General features: G+C 35.6%; 1 protein-coding gene across 3 annotated transcripts in view; it reads right to left on the bottom strand.

Annotated features, from left to right (window-relative positions):
- Positions 1–13,493, bottom strand: part of LUZP2 (leucine zipper protein 2) — a 569,126-nt gene that overhangs the window by 309,127 nt on the left and 246,506 nt on the right. For all 3 annotated transcript variants that reach the window (XM_032241009.1, XM_032241010.1, XM_032241011.1), the window contains exons 3-4: positions 11,804–11,874; positions 5,356–5,437 (exon numbers count right to left, since the gene is read on the bottom strand). In XM_032241009.1, coding sequence (XP_032096900.1) covers positions 5,356–5,437; positions 11,804–11,874 — 153 coding nt within the window. The remainder of the gene's footprint in view (positions 1–5,355; positions 5,438–11,803; positions 11,875–13,493) is intronic.

Below are 13,493 nucleotides of genomic sequence, written 5' to 3'. Positions count from 1 at the left end.
AATGTGGGGATTCCACCCAGGTTAAAATTCCCCTTCTTCCACACCCCTTCAGACTCCATGTTTGGGTCCCCTTCCATGAACACTCCCTTCATGGAAGCCATCTTTCTCTCTCCTGGATTTCCCCTCTGGAGTTCCCTTCCACACTCTCTCATGGAAGCCTGTCTTCCCCTCCTAAACTCCCTCTCTCTCTCAATTCCCTTCCACTCAGTGTGGAAGCTGTCTTTCCTCTCCTGGATTCCATCTTTCTGGATTCTCTCACTCAGTGTGAGGAGAGATTTCCTCCTCTGGTTTCCTCCCTCTGGGAACCCTTCTTACTCAGTGTGAGAGAAGCTTTTCTTTCTCTCATTCAGTGTAGAGTTAGCTGTTTCTTTCTCTCTCCTTCTCCTTTTTCTCTCTCTACATAAATAAATCACTTTCTACAAGCACTTTTGAGTCCGGCATTTACTGCACACTGCAACATGGTCTCCACTCCCATTCTTGGGGAGTAATAGACCAAGAACCTGGAGAAAGTTCCTCTCAGGGGAACTGAGGACTCCCCTGAGCCCCTGAACCCCAACATTACAATTCTTCAAAGAATTAGAAAAAGCAATTCTAAAATTCATAGGGAACCAAAAAAGAGCCTGTACAGCCAGAGCAAGACTAAGCAAAAGAACAAATCTGTAGGCATCACACAACCTGATTTCAAACTATTAGGCCATAGTCACCAAAACAGGATGGTATTGGTACAAAAATAGGCACATAGGCCAATGAAACATAATAGAGAACCCAGAAATAAACCCAAATACTTACAGCCAGCTGATCTTTGACAAAGCAAACAAAAATATAAGGTGGGGAAAGGACATCCTTTTCAACAAATGATGCTGGGATAATTGGTTAGCCATATATATGAGAATAAAACCATATTTGTCTCTCACGTTATACAAAAATTTACTCAAGATGGATTAAGAACTTTAATACATGAAACTATAAAAATTCTAGAAGATAACATTGGAAAAACCATTCTTGACATTTGCTTAGGCGAGGATCTCATGACAAAGAACCCAAAAGCAAATGCAATAAAAACAGAGATAAATAGTTGGGACTTAATTAAACTAAATAGCATTTGCATGGCAAAAGGAACAATTGGCGGAGTAAACAGACAACTTACAGATTGGAAGAAAATCTTCACAATCTATACATCTGACAAAGGACTAATATCCAGAATTTACAATGAACTCAAATTAGAAAAAAATTCCATCAAAAAGTGGGCTAAGAACATGAATAGACAATTCTCAAAGAAGATATAAAAATGGCCAACAAACATATGAAAAAATGCTCAATATCACTAATGATTGGGGAAATGTAAATCAAAATCATGGTGCCATACCACCTACTCCTTCAAGAATGACCATAATCAAAAAGTCAATAAACAGTAGATGTTGGCATAGATGCAGTGATCAGGGAACAATTCTGCACTGCTGGTGGGAACGTAAGCTAGTACAGCCACTGTGGAAAACAGTGTGGTGATTCCTTAAAAAACTAACTAAAAGTAGATCTACCATTTTATCCATCAGTCCCACTACTGGGTATCTACTCAGGAAAATAAGTCATTATATGAAAAAGATACTTGTGCATGCATGTTTATAGCACACAATTCACTACTGTAAAATTGTGGAACCAAACCAAATGCCCATCAATCAACAAGTGGATAAGAAAACTGTAGTGTATATATATACATACACACACACACACACACACACACACACATACACAATGGAATACTACTGCGTATGTAAATATTGTGGTGTGTATATATATATATATATATATATATATACACACACACACACACACATATATACATATACTCATATATATATATATATATATATATACACACACACACACACACATACACAATGGAATACTACTCAGCCATATAAAGGAAGGAATTAACACCATTTGAAGCGACCTAGATGAGATTGGAGACTATTATTCTAAGTGAAGTAACTCAGAAATTGAAAACCAAATATTGTATGTTCTCACTGATACATGGGAGCTAAGCTATGAGGATAAAAAGGCATAAGAATGATACAGTGGACTTTGGGGACTTGGGGGGAAGGGTAGGAGGGAGGTGACGGATAAAAGACTACAAAGAGGGTGCAGTGATGAGTGCACCAAAATCTCACAAATCGCCACTAAAGAATTTGTTCATGTAACCGAATACCACCTGTGCCCCAATAACCTATGGAAAAAAAAAAAAGAAATTAACAAGAACAGTGAATAAAAAAGAAATAGTCTGCAATTAAGAAAATGCAAGCCATTGGTGAAAAACCTCACCATCTAGTAGTTTCTAATAACAGTAAAAATGATGTTGTGTTGCCCCTGATCACTGATAGGTAATATGTCTGATTCCTATAAAGACACCATTTGTAGGTCTCTAGGAACTTGAGGTCACTCTCAAACATTTCAATGTCAGCTTTTAAGACTAGTCATTGAAAATCCATGTGGCAGTATCCAGAAATTGCAATACAAAATGATTTTGAATAGTAATGTAAATAGAATTGAAGAAATAGAACATCCTAAATTATGAACAATAGGATATTTTAATATTCCTTTTATTGGGTATGCATTCTTATGTCATCCCTGATAATTTTCACTGTGGTATTATCATATAACAAAGGTTTTAAATAGAAAGAAAAAATACTAATAATGATGATGATGATAGCATACAGTTTAGAGGTTGCTTACAATTATGTCTTCTGCTCAACAATGCATGCATCATCTCATATAATCACCAAATAATCTGTTATATAAGTACCATTGGCATACTTCCTACAATGAAAATCCTCAGAAAAATCATTGACTTGCTTATATTCATTCAGTTGAGAAGTGATGAAGATGAAATTAAAATGGGAAGCACAGAAGGAAAAGGAATGACATTAGTTTAATGTCTACCATCTACTACATGCCAGATTACAATTTTAGAGAAATTATGTACATTAATCTAATGTGAATCACCCCTTAAATGTGATAATAAGGAAACTTGCAGAAGTTAAAAAGCTTGATCAAGTCTGGTAATGAGCTAGTAAATTTATAGATCTACTAAATGGCCTCCTAGAAATTTAAACCTCCTAGAAATTTAAACCCTGAAATTCTTACACTGAAACACATGCTAAGTTATGTCTCTTTAGGAAGTTTCTGGTTTAGTGAAGTATTTTGGGGGAAAAGAGAAACCTTCCCTCAGGATTCAGTGTTCAGCCATAAGGAAGGCACTGCAGGCATGCTGAGATGAGAGCAAAGGTGACTCAGTCTACATTCTCTGTCCATGTTACTTTTCATGCTTGGATACTCTGACTTTGGTTGTGATCTTTCTAAAGTTATAACTCTCTTCTTTTTAGCTCTCAGTTTGCATAATTTCCTGGAATAATTTTGAGTTCATGCCTTAGCTCTTCTGCCTTTTAGTTGTGTAAATGCAAGCTAGAAACACCTTATTTGAGTTACTTTTAAAGAAACCAACAATGCAGTTTTATTATGAAGACCATAGAAAATAGTCTGTGTGAACATTTCTATTCTGCTCTGCCATCATTTGTCATTAGGCTATGAAGAAACCCAGATTAAAAATACGATTAGCCACGGCGGAAATGTGATTGCAATTAGGACCATTCACTAAGCTAGGTCAGATGTTGGGAGGATGGATCAACAAGCTGGTGCTAAAAATATTTCTATTCTTTTATGTAACATTTGGTATCCAGTGAGCCAGACTTTAGGCCACATTTCAAGTGAGCAGTGAGAGTTGCCACAGCATAGCAATGAACCAACATGTCCATCCTAACAGGTGAACAGAACATATAACAGTGAATCCTTAACTTAAAATAATTCTGTACTTGGCAAAGTCAACAGTCATTATTAGAAAGGCTGTTCCCTGAAATCAGGCACTGCAGATGACATATTGGACTGAGTTTCAGATGCAAAACTCCACATTTTAATCAAGGTTGTTAAATGAAGGCTGGGAAAGGAAAGGCAAGCTGACTCTGTTTAGAGAGCCTAGGATTCCAGGTAATTTACCTAAATGGAGATTCAGGCTTCACCATGATTTTAACTTCTTTAAACTTGATATGTTAACATTTGTTCTTCATGTATGTGCTGGATCAGCCTTGTTCTAAACAACCCAATACCCAATCATATGCTTGAACCACCCTGCCTTAGCTCCAGACTCTTATTGCTGCTTCAACACCTCAGAGGGGAGAAGTCCTCCTCCCAGGGGTACACTTTTCAAATACAACCAACAATTGAAAAACAACACTCCCAAATGCCCCCCTTTTTAATTGCCCCAGCCTACTATGGATTTGCCCTAATCACCTTCGGGATAGGTAGCAAGTCAGGACAGCTGCTGTGCCCCAGAGCCAACCAAAAATCACTTAAACTGCCCAATCCCAAGCCCACTTATCCTGCCTCACTTGTTCATTGCCTCGGAAACCACAGCAAAGCCTCTTACCCACAGTTTCCTCCTCTCCCTCTGCCTCATGAACAGCCCGAGTGCCTCCCCATGTGACCCCTCTATGGTGTACAGCTAGAATTGTGAGAAATAAGCTATGTTTTCAGTGGCAGTCTTTTCCTGATCTGTTGGCCTTGCTATACTTCATATGTTCTATTTATACACTATATTTTAAAACAGACTCATATCCTGAAAACAAGATATAAGATCCAATCCCTTTATATGGTGTGTAAGGTGGCTTTGGGGAATCCAATAGAAACCTAGTTTTCAGCATGGCTCTCAGGAACAGCACCCCTCCTGCCAGTGGTAAATACTCGTAGTACGAGCTGAAATGGTGGGGTCAAGGAAACATCATTTCAGGTGAGAAAGTTTATTCCCTAGTTTATGTCTCACAGTTCTAGCTCTCAGGAGAAGAGTTCGATTCTTAAACTTTAGGGTGCATTAGAATAACCTATGAGATAGATTAAATAGGCAGATAGCATGGCCCTGCTCCTGAGAGATTCTTATTCAGCAGATGTGGGGCACTACTTAGCCATCACTTAGCTTAATTTACTTAACGGTCAGTGTCATCCCACAATCTGAGAGCCACTGACAAGGTCTTGACACCAGAATCCTTGCCCCACTCTGTCTGTTAGTTTCTCATTCTTAAAAGCAGGCTAGGAATTAGATGACCTCCCCAATAATCAAATAAAACAATAACCTTTTCCAGGAATGAATGCTGACCAAGTACTATTCTCATCACATTGACTGATGCTTCTTTTTTTTTGTATTTTCACTTTTATTTTTTACAAGTGTGTTTGTTCCATAGTGATTTTGGAAAAATAAAGTAACAATGTCCCAGCCCTAAAGCAAAGGGCACAAAGAAGAAACACACTTACAGTAGCCTGGTGTTTTTCTGCTTTCTCTGATGTCTCTTTAAGTTGATTTTGCAGGGCCTCCTGAAGAGACTTCATTTCTTCTCTAGTTAAGTAGAAAACGGAGCATAAGAAAGAAAACAATATAATGCCATTATTTTTTATGTACATTATAAAAGGAGGCTTTGCTGTCTACATTTAGGACACAGACAACTAGAATTGCATAAAGCCACAGTTAAAGAAACAGGATATGTTTAAAGATTCTGGTAATAAAAAGCTTTCTCTCCCATGCAAATACTAAACGCAAGTTGAATGTTTTTTAATTATCTTGCTATTATATTTTATAAAAATACCACTGTGCAAATCATCTGTTAACTGCATGATGTGTTAAATCGAAGCAATATATAATTCAAGTTGAAAAGATAATTTCACCAACAGCATACTGGAGTGTGAACATGCTGGTTAGAAAAAGTCACCATAGACTTGCTGATAGGATAAAATTACTGTTCCCTTCTGAGGCTCCTAATTAATTAATTCTAAAGTATTGTGCTTTATACATCTTTTGTAAGGCCTGAGCCCTTTTATAAAAACAGGGAAAAGAAACTTATTCTAACTTGAGGCCTGTCTCATTTAATGGAGATAATAAAGGAAATGCATGCCTATGCATATATATGCATTGTGCCTCAAGCTTAGTAGTGCATAAGGATCCTGTCTCCCTTGTTAAAAATAGTGATATTTCCCTAAATTTGTCTTTCTCTTAAGGATTTAGAATTTATTCATTTGTAACACATTATATTATCTTTCTGTGTCTTGATTGTATTTTTTACTCAAGCTATCATCTCAAACAAATCAGATATTACATAAAGGCTAGTGTATTTGTTTGTGTTTGTATGTGTGGTAATTCCTGGTTATAGAAATTCTCTCAAAGCAAGAGCAATAACAAAATAGAAACCTGTTGGAGTCTTACCAGCACCTAAACTAATTTAAAACTTCAATCTACTGCTAAAAGACTAGCTCTGGATATTTGACAACTGACACACCCTCTCATACTCAATTTCGTCATCTAAAAAACAGGCACAATGGTAGAACTAACGTATAGGCTTGGGCTCATATTAAGATGACATAATGTAATCAAAATGCTTACCACAATGCTGGTAAAAGAATTACTTAACAAATGTTAGGTCATGGCAATAACCACTGTCACCACTCCACACCCCTATGTTCATCCTCTGACCACCGTGTTTTCTATACAACCACAAGCTGCTCTTCCACCCAGAAGGACTTAATGGTGCCCCCAGATTAATTACTCTTGAGACTGATATCCTAGTCCCAATTTCAAGAATGAGAAAGAAAGTCTGTCTGTTTTTTAGAATCATTTTCAACTTTGGTTGACAAATCAAAATGTAGTAAGAACAAGTTATAGAATAATTACAGTCACTTGGGTGATCCTTTTAATGTGTTTGAAGTGGATTCTAAGTCACAGCTTCCATCATTGTCTCAAACTAGTTTTATTTATCAGATTTGCTTCATATAATGAACATATAAAATCTAGGCTTCCATTATTACTTCTGACATTTTCCATAGAGTGTTTGTAATATAACATAATACAATGCAATATAATATATATCTACGTGTATTGTAGGCTTACAATGAGAAAGACACTTTTATAAGCCCCACAGCAAACTATGGCATCATATTATGATAGATAACTAATGCATAGAGGGGTAGTGAATTGGTGTTTTAGTGTCTGTATGCTCAAACTTTAAAGACTTACTATGCTATCTGTCTCTATGGGGAGAGAAGGAGGGAGGTAGAGGTAGGAAAAGAAGGAAAGAAAGAAGGAAGGAAGGAAAGAAGGAAGGAAGGAAAGAAGGAAGGAAGGAAGGAGGGAGGGAAGGAAGGAAGGAAGGAAAGAAGGAAGGAAGGAAGAAAGGAAGGGAGGGAGGAAGGAAATAAGGAAGGAAGGAAGGAAGAAAGGAAGGAAAGAAGGAAGGAAGGAAGAAAAGAAAGAAGGAAGGAAGGAAAGAAGGAAGGAAGGAAGGAAAGAAGGAAGGAAGGAAAGAAAGAAGTAAGGAAAGAAGGAAGGAAGAAAAGGAAGGAAGCAAGGAAGGAAGGAAGAGAAGAAGGAAGGAAGGAAAGAAGGAAGGAAGGAGGAAGGAAGAAAAGAAAGAGTAAACTACATGTCATACCAAACACTCAAATCTTCAACAAGGACTGAGTGGAAAACAGTAAAATTATATTTCCTACTGAAAATAAAGTTATAATAAAAATGGCAAAATAATTTGTAAACCTTTTCATTTAAAATTCTCATTTTTATTTTTAAAGGATATTCATAAAACACTTAACAAAAATAAATAATAAAGTATCTTTTATTAAAATGACAATGAGCATATAATTTTTATATATTGATATAGATATATATACATATAGATATAATATATGTATGGAAATAGGTATCTATATATTTTTTCCAAAAAAATCCCCCATACTGACATCTATAGGCAATCTAGGGAACAAGACTAAAAACAAATTGTAAAAGCTGGAAAAGGTAGGGAATTCTGAACATTTTCATGCCAAAGAACACTATCAGGCAAAAAGGTAAAGTAGATTTTTTGTCTTCTATATCTCTTCATCTCTTCTTCTGCCTACCTTCTAAGCTTATGTATTCACATGCTCACTGCTCTAGTGTTTTAGCTAGCTGAAGATTTCTGCTTCACAGACTTGCTAAGTCATCCTCCTGTGGAGATGATTCCTGACTTGCCTCTGGACCCCTTCCCAAATCAACTGAGATTGCCCAAACTATATCTACTACTGTAGGACTACGCCTGGTACTAAACTGAAACTTTAATTCTAAAAAATTAATGGCTCAAGTGATACCTGTGATAGCTCAAATACTGAAATATTTTAGCATAACATTTTGTGTTACAAGGATTTTTAAAGGGCCATCATTTCACACCTCTTTCATCTCAAATTATAGCTATAAAAACACATTCACCCTAACCACTCTACAGAAAGGCATTTCTTTCTAGTGACTATCAGCTTATATTTTAATAACATCATAGATGGAGAACTTGCCACTATTTTAGGCTTTTTTTTTTCCTTCAGTTTTCAGAGAACATTGTTGTAAAGTGCTTTAGTGCACTGAGTCCAAAGCTGCCTTCCGGGACTCTCTACCAACCAGCCACCGTAAAAAATAAAAGGTTTTATTCTCTTTTGTTCAAGGACATTTTCAGCTTTTCAGACATTCCAGGGTCCTGTCCTATTCCTTATTCTTGTTGTGGTTATATATTCTCAGTCCTGACACGGTATGGTTTAAAATATCTCCCTCCACCTGGGAACTCTCCTATGAACATAATCTAGGCTGTGTAAATATTCCTGAAACATGATGCTCAAGCCAACACAACTCTCATTTTCTCACTCTTGCTTTCATATAAGTGTGCATGCATACACACCCACACCCCCCCCCCACACACACCCCTTTCTCTCTGCTTTCTCTCCACATAGTTGTATGTGGCCACGGTATATCCCCTGAATTTACTTATAGTCTAGTTCCAGCTACACAGAAAGGCTGATTAGCTGCCTCTACGTTACAATTCCAGTGAGAACCACTAATTGATTCATTTTTGTTTTGGTGGCCACCTCTGAATCACTAGCTATGACCAGCGGTTTCAGAGTCACATAAAAGAAGCACGGCTTCTGGGATTACTAGTCCAGATGAAGCCAGATGTCAAGGATCTGAGGACAAAGGATCCAGAAAACAAGGTAATAATTGAGAGCTGGGCATGTGGCCAATGGCACCTGCAAGCATACTGCACTCCTTCAAACTCAGAGAAGATGCGTAAATTTGCAATAAGTTAGTATTTTTGATAACCAAAGGTGATATTTTTTCTCTTTTAATGTTTACTAATAAGTGAAATTTTAAAATGAGATACACAGCCTCTTTTACCATAATATAAACATAATTTTTATATTTCTCTTTTTAAGTAAACAGCAAAAAACGAATGCATCAAATCTTAGATCCTTTTGAGAAGTTACCTATTATTATAATTTATTGAGTCTCCCATTCTAACTTTGATTATGTATATAATACAAGTTATGCATTTTCAACAAGTTTCTAATTTTAGACAAAACTGTGAATTAGTAAGATCAAAATATTCTCCATTTCATCCTCTCTGGAAAGTCTTGTTCTATCATCTGGTAGTTTATACACTTTACCACATGTATACTTGATGATTAAAATTCTTAAACATCTATTCACATTTTTCCTGATTTTTGTGGTGTTTTGTGTGTCATGTGAATCAGCCATAGATATTTTAAGAAAATATCAGCAAACTAAGGGAAAAGGTTTTCATTCAGATCATGCATAAGCCTGTCTCCTCATCTGTGTCCCTTCTATGGTAAAGAAAGTCTGACTTCATTTTTCTCTTACTCCATGGTCCTCACTCTTGAGATCTCCCTGTCCTTGTCTCTAAGTAGGGTTTTCTCACCCTGGTCTACATTTTTCTTTCTGCCCTGAATGGGTTTGACATAATAATTTCCCTAAAAGCAAGGAAATAGTAATTTCCCTAAAAGATTTATTTAATTATATTATTTTTTATGGAACTACCTAAAAGGGGCTCTCTATTATCACTGAAGCCCAGACTAGGTCACCATTTAGCCATTTTTATTTTCGTCTTTACATACAGATTTATTTTCTAATCTTCTCAAACTCATTATGTCTTCCCCAGTCTCTCACTGGGTGCTACAAATGTATTGTGCAGAAATCAATTTTTGTTTTTATATTTTTGTTTATTCTCCATTCCTAACCTGAAAAACTCTATAAAAATAATCATTTTCAGCATCTCTTGGTCTCTTTCAATGGGTTATTTTTCAATTTTATTTTTTTCAAGAATATAGTATATTAAGTATAGTCATCACGTTGTACAACAGATCTCTCAAACTCGCTTCTCTTATCCAACTGAAATTTAGTATTCTTTAGCCAACATCTCATCACCAGCACTCTCCCCAACCACCTCTGAGCCTGGTAACCACCACTCTATTCTCCACTTCTTTGACATCAACTTTTTAAAACCCCAAATAGGAGTGAGATTACAGGGTATTTGTCTTTCTGTGCCTGGCTTATTTACCATAACATAATGTCCTCCAGCTTTATCCATGTTGTTACAAATGACAAGATTTTCTATTTTCCAACTGAATAATGTTCCATTCTTTCTATTCAAACTGTTACTTATGTCCTCTATCACTATTTCACAGAGTCACAAATACTTGTGTAATATTGAGCATGGGTGTTTTAAGAGATGATTTATTTCAAACCAATACAATCATTTAAATAATATAGTTTTTGAAACATCTTTGGATTGCTTTTTTCAAGTTTTTCTTAATATTAGACTTTGAAGATAATTTTATACTCAATAAATAATAAACATCACTATAAATAATAAGAAGAGTCAATGTAAGACACGATTTTATATTTTAATAGATGTCATTGGCTCAATCCAAATGCATGTCAATAATATAGTTCTGAATTAAGAACCAAGGTCAGTGGAGGATATGTAGGCTGATGAGAAGGGACTTAGGGCCTACTCTACATACTATTTTGTGTGTAAACTTTTAAATAGCTTTTTGCCTTGTAATCAGTGAGCCAAAGTGGAAAGGTGGGGCTATGGGGTAAGACAGCAGATTTTAAATCTAAACTCCAATTAACATGATTTTCAGCAATTCCACTAAGCACTTTGAGCACCAATTTGCCATCTATAAAATGGGTATAATAACTACTTCAAATGGTAGTTGTGAAGATCAGACAAGAAAATGTATGCAAATCAACTATGGGAGCTCCTAGTAACTGCATAGCAGATGTGAGCTTGTTTCTACATTAAAATACTTGTTTTCCTTTTTCATTTTTGTGGCTTGGAAAAGCAATTTAAAAATCATATGGCTTTTTAATAATTTATGCAAATATGTTTCATAATATACTTCCTTCAAAAATAAACAAACCAATGCTAATAATATTGAACTGATTCTACTGGTATTGTTAATAAGATTATTCCATTCCTTACCACCTCATTATTATTACCACAATCAAATTTTGATTTTATTGAACATGGTCCATTAAGGTCAATAATATCAAATCTGTCAACTGATTAGTGGACTTACAAGTGTCCATCTTACTAACTAAGAAAAGTATAATAGCTCCCTAACATTCAAATTGTGATTTGCAGACAAAAAAAAATCACCATCATCATCACCAAGGAACTTATTAGAAATGCAGAATCTCAAGTTCACCCCAGTTCTACTGTATAAGAATCTGCATTTGAACAAGATTCCCAAGTGAATCACATGTACATTTAAGTATAAGTGAAAAGATAAACAGGGTTTTGCACTTAGAATCAACAACTTCTGTGAAGTTTCTGAATGTTGCTTGACACTATGGCAAAAAGAACTAAGACAAATAAAGAGAAAAGAACAGTCTTACCTTTGTTTCTGTCCTAATTCCAGAAGTTTCTGAACATCAGTTTTTGCAGACTGCTCATCGTTTTTTAAGGACTGATAAGAAAAGTAGAAAAAGGAAATTTATTCAGGTGAGAAATTGAGGCTCACTTTAACTTTGGTTCTAGAGTACTGGATAGGACTGCACATACGCCCTGGAACAAGAATTAAAAATGAGTCTGTGATGGTCCTCATGGCTTTAAGGATATATACAGAAATTTTTGATACCAATGACACAGTGGTGAAAGGAATTGAGCAGTCTTGGCTTTTAGAGGTTCAATGGAAAAGAAACTACTCTCCAAAAACATCTAGGCCTTTTTATGAGTGAATATAAAATATGTCTTCTATTCATTTTTTGAAGTTTTACTGTGTTCTCTGCAGGCATGTTAAACCAGGTCTGGCACAGCCTCTACAAATAAATATTAGGGAACATAGCAAATCTCCCTGCATATGCCAGGAAAAAAACACAATTCAAGATTAAAACAGTCAAAGGGCATGCACCTGTTATGTTTTGTTGATTTCTTATTTATGAGTAATGCGTTAAGACATATAAAAATCAGGGTCATATAAAATTGTAACTGGTATCTATGGACAGAATATTAACAAAAATTATGTATACTACTTCAGTCATTAGTGTTTATAAACTCTGACAAATTCAGAATTCAGAGACTATGAATTATAGCAGAAAAGGTCTCTGAGCTTTTTCTTGTAAGAGAATCTATCCCATTAAACTTTCTATAATAACTTTCTTGTTTATATTCAATAAACTAATTAATAGGGTAACCTGTCATTCTTGGCATTAACAGTTGAAACTAAGAGGCAGTAATATTGTTTGCAAGAGAATAATTGTGACTGGTAGAGAATAGACAATAGCAAAAAGGGCAAACACTTTGTTGACTTATATATTTAACAAATACCTATTTTGCATCATGCAAAGACCTATGCAAAGTCAGGGTGCCTATCTTCATACATTTTTTAATCTAATGTTGAAAACCAACAATTTTAATATAGTATGATAAGTATAATAGGGATGTAGTGAGATGAACTTCATAAGACAAGCCTCATCTCTACTATAACTGGCTGAGGTTATCATTGAGAAGCAACCAATAAACAGTGTTCGTTTACATGAAACAGTGGCTTCACATACATACAAGCAAAGCAAAAAGAAGAATTAAAATTGAATAAAATCATCATTCATAGGATTTACAGATCAAAGTGTATTATGGTCTTGTGACCTGACACAAGTCACAAAATCAGCCTTGCACAATGTTGCCAAAAAAAAAAAAAAACTAAGCAAAAGGCATTTTAAGAACTGTAATGTAACTCCATAAACTGTATATTTGTATTAAGCAACTTTCTAGACTGTAATGAGATATCTTGACTTTGGCTGCTAGTATAGAAAGACTGAGTATTCTGCGAATATTATAAATGCTGACCACTTCTGGTCCTTTCACAATACGCTTTCAATGTTCTCAATGTGTCGAGTGTTCCACGCCTCTGAGAAGGTGCGGGTTTCTTGGTATTCTTCCAGTCTTATTCACTTGGTGAATTTCCACTTAACCACAAGCTCAGGCATTGGCTTCACCAGAAATCAATCTACACTTCTTTTCAGCCTGTGTTTCCCTAATGCGCTGTGCATGCTTCTATCATAACACTATGATTCCTATAGTGTTATC

Source organism: Sapajus apella, unplaced genomic scaffold, assembly GCF_009761245.1.
Source record: "Sapajus apella isolate SASKATOON/1434 unplaced genomic scaffold, GSC_monkey_1.0 scaffold47, whole genome shotgun sequence".
NCBI lineage: Eukaryota > Metazoa > Chordata > Mammalia > Primates > Cebidae > Sapajus > Sapajus apella.
This window is presented reverse-complemented; position numbering and strand designations above follow the sequence as displayed.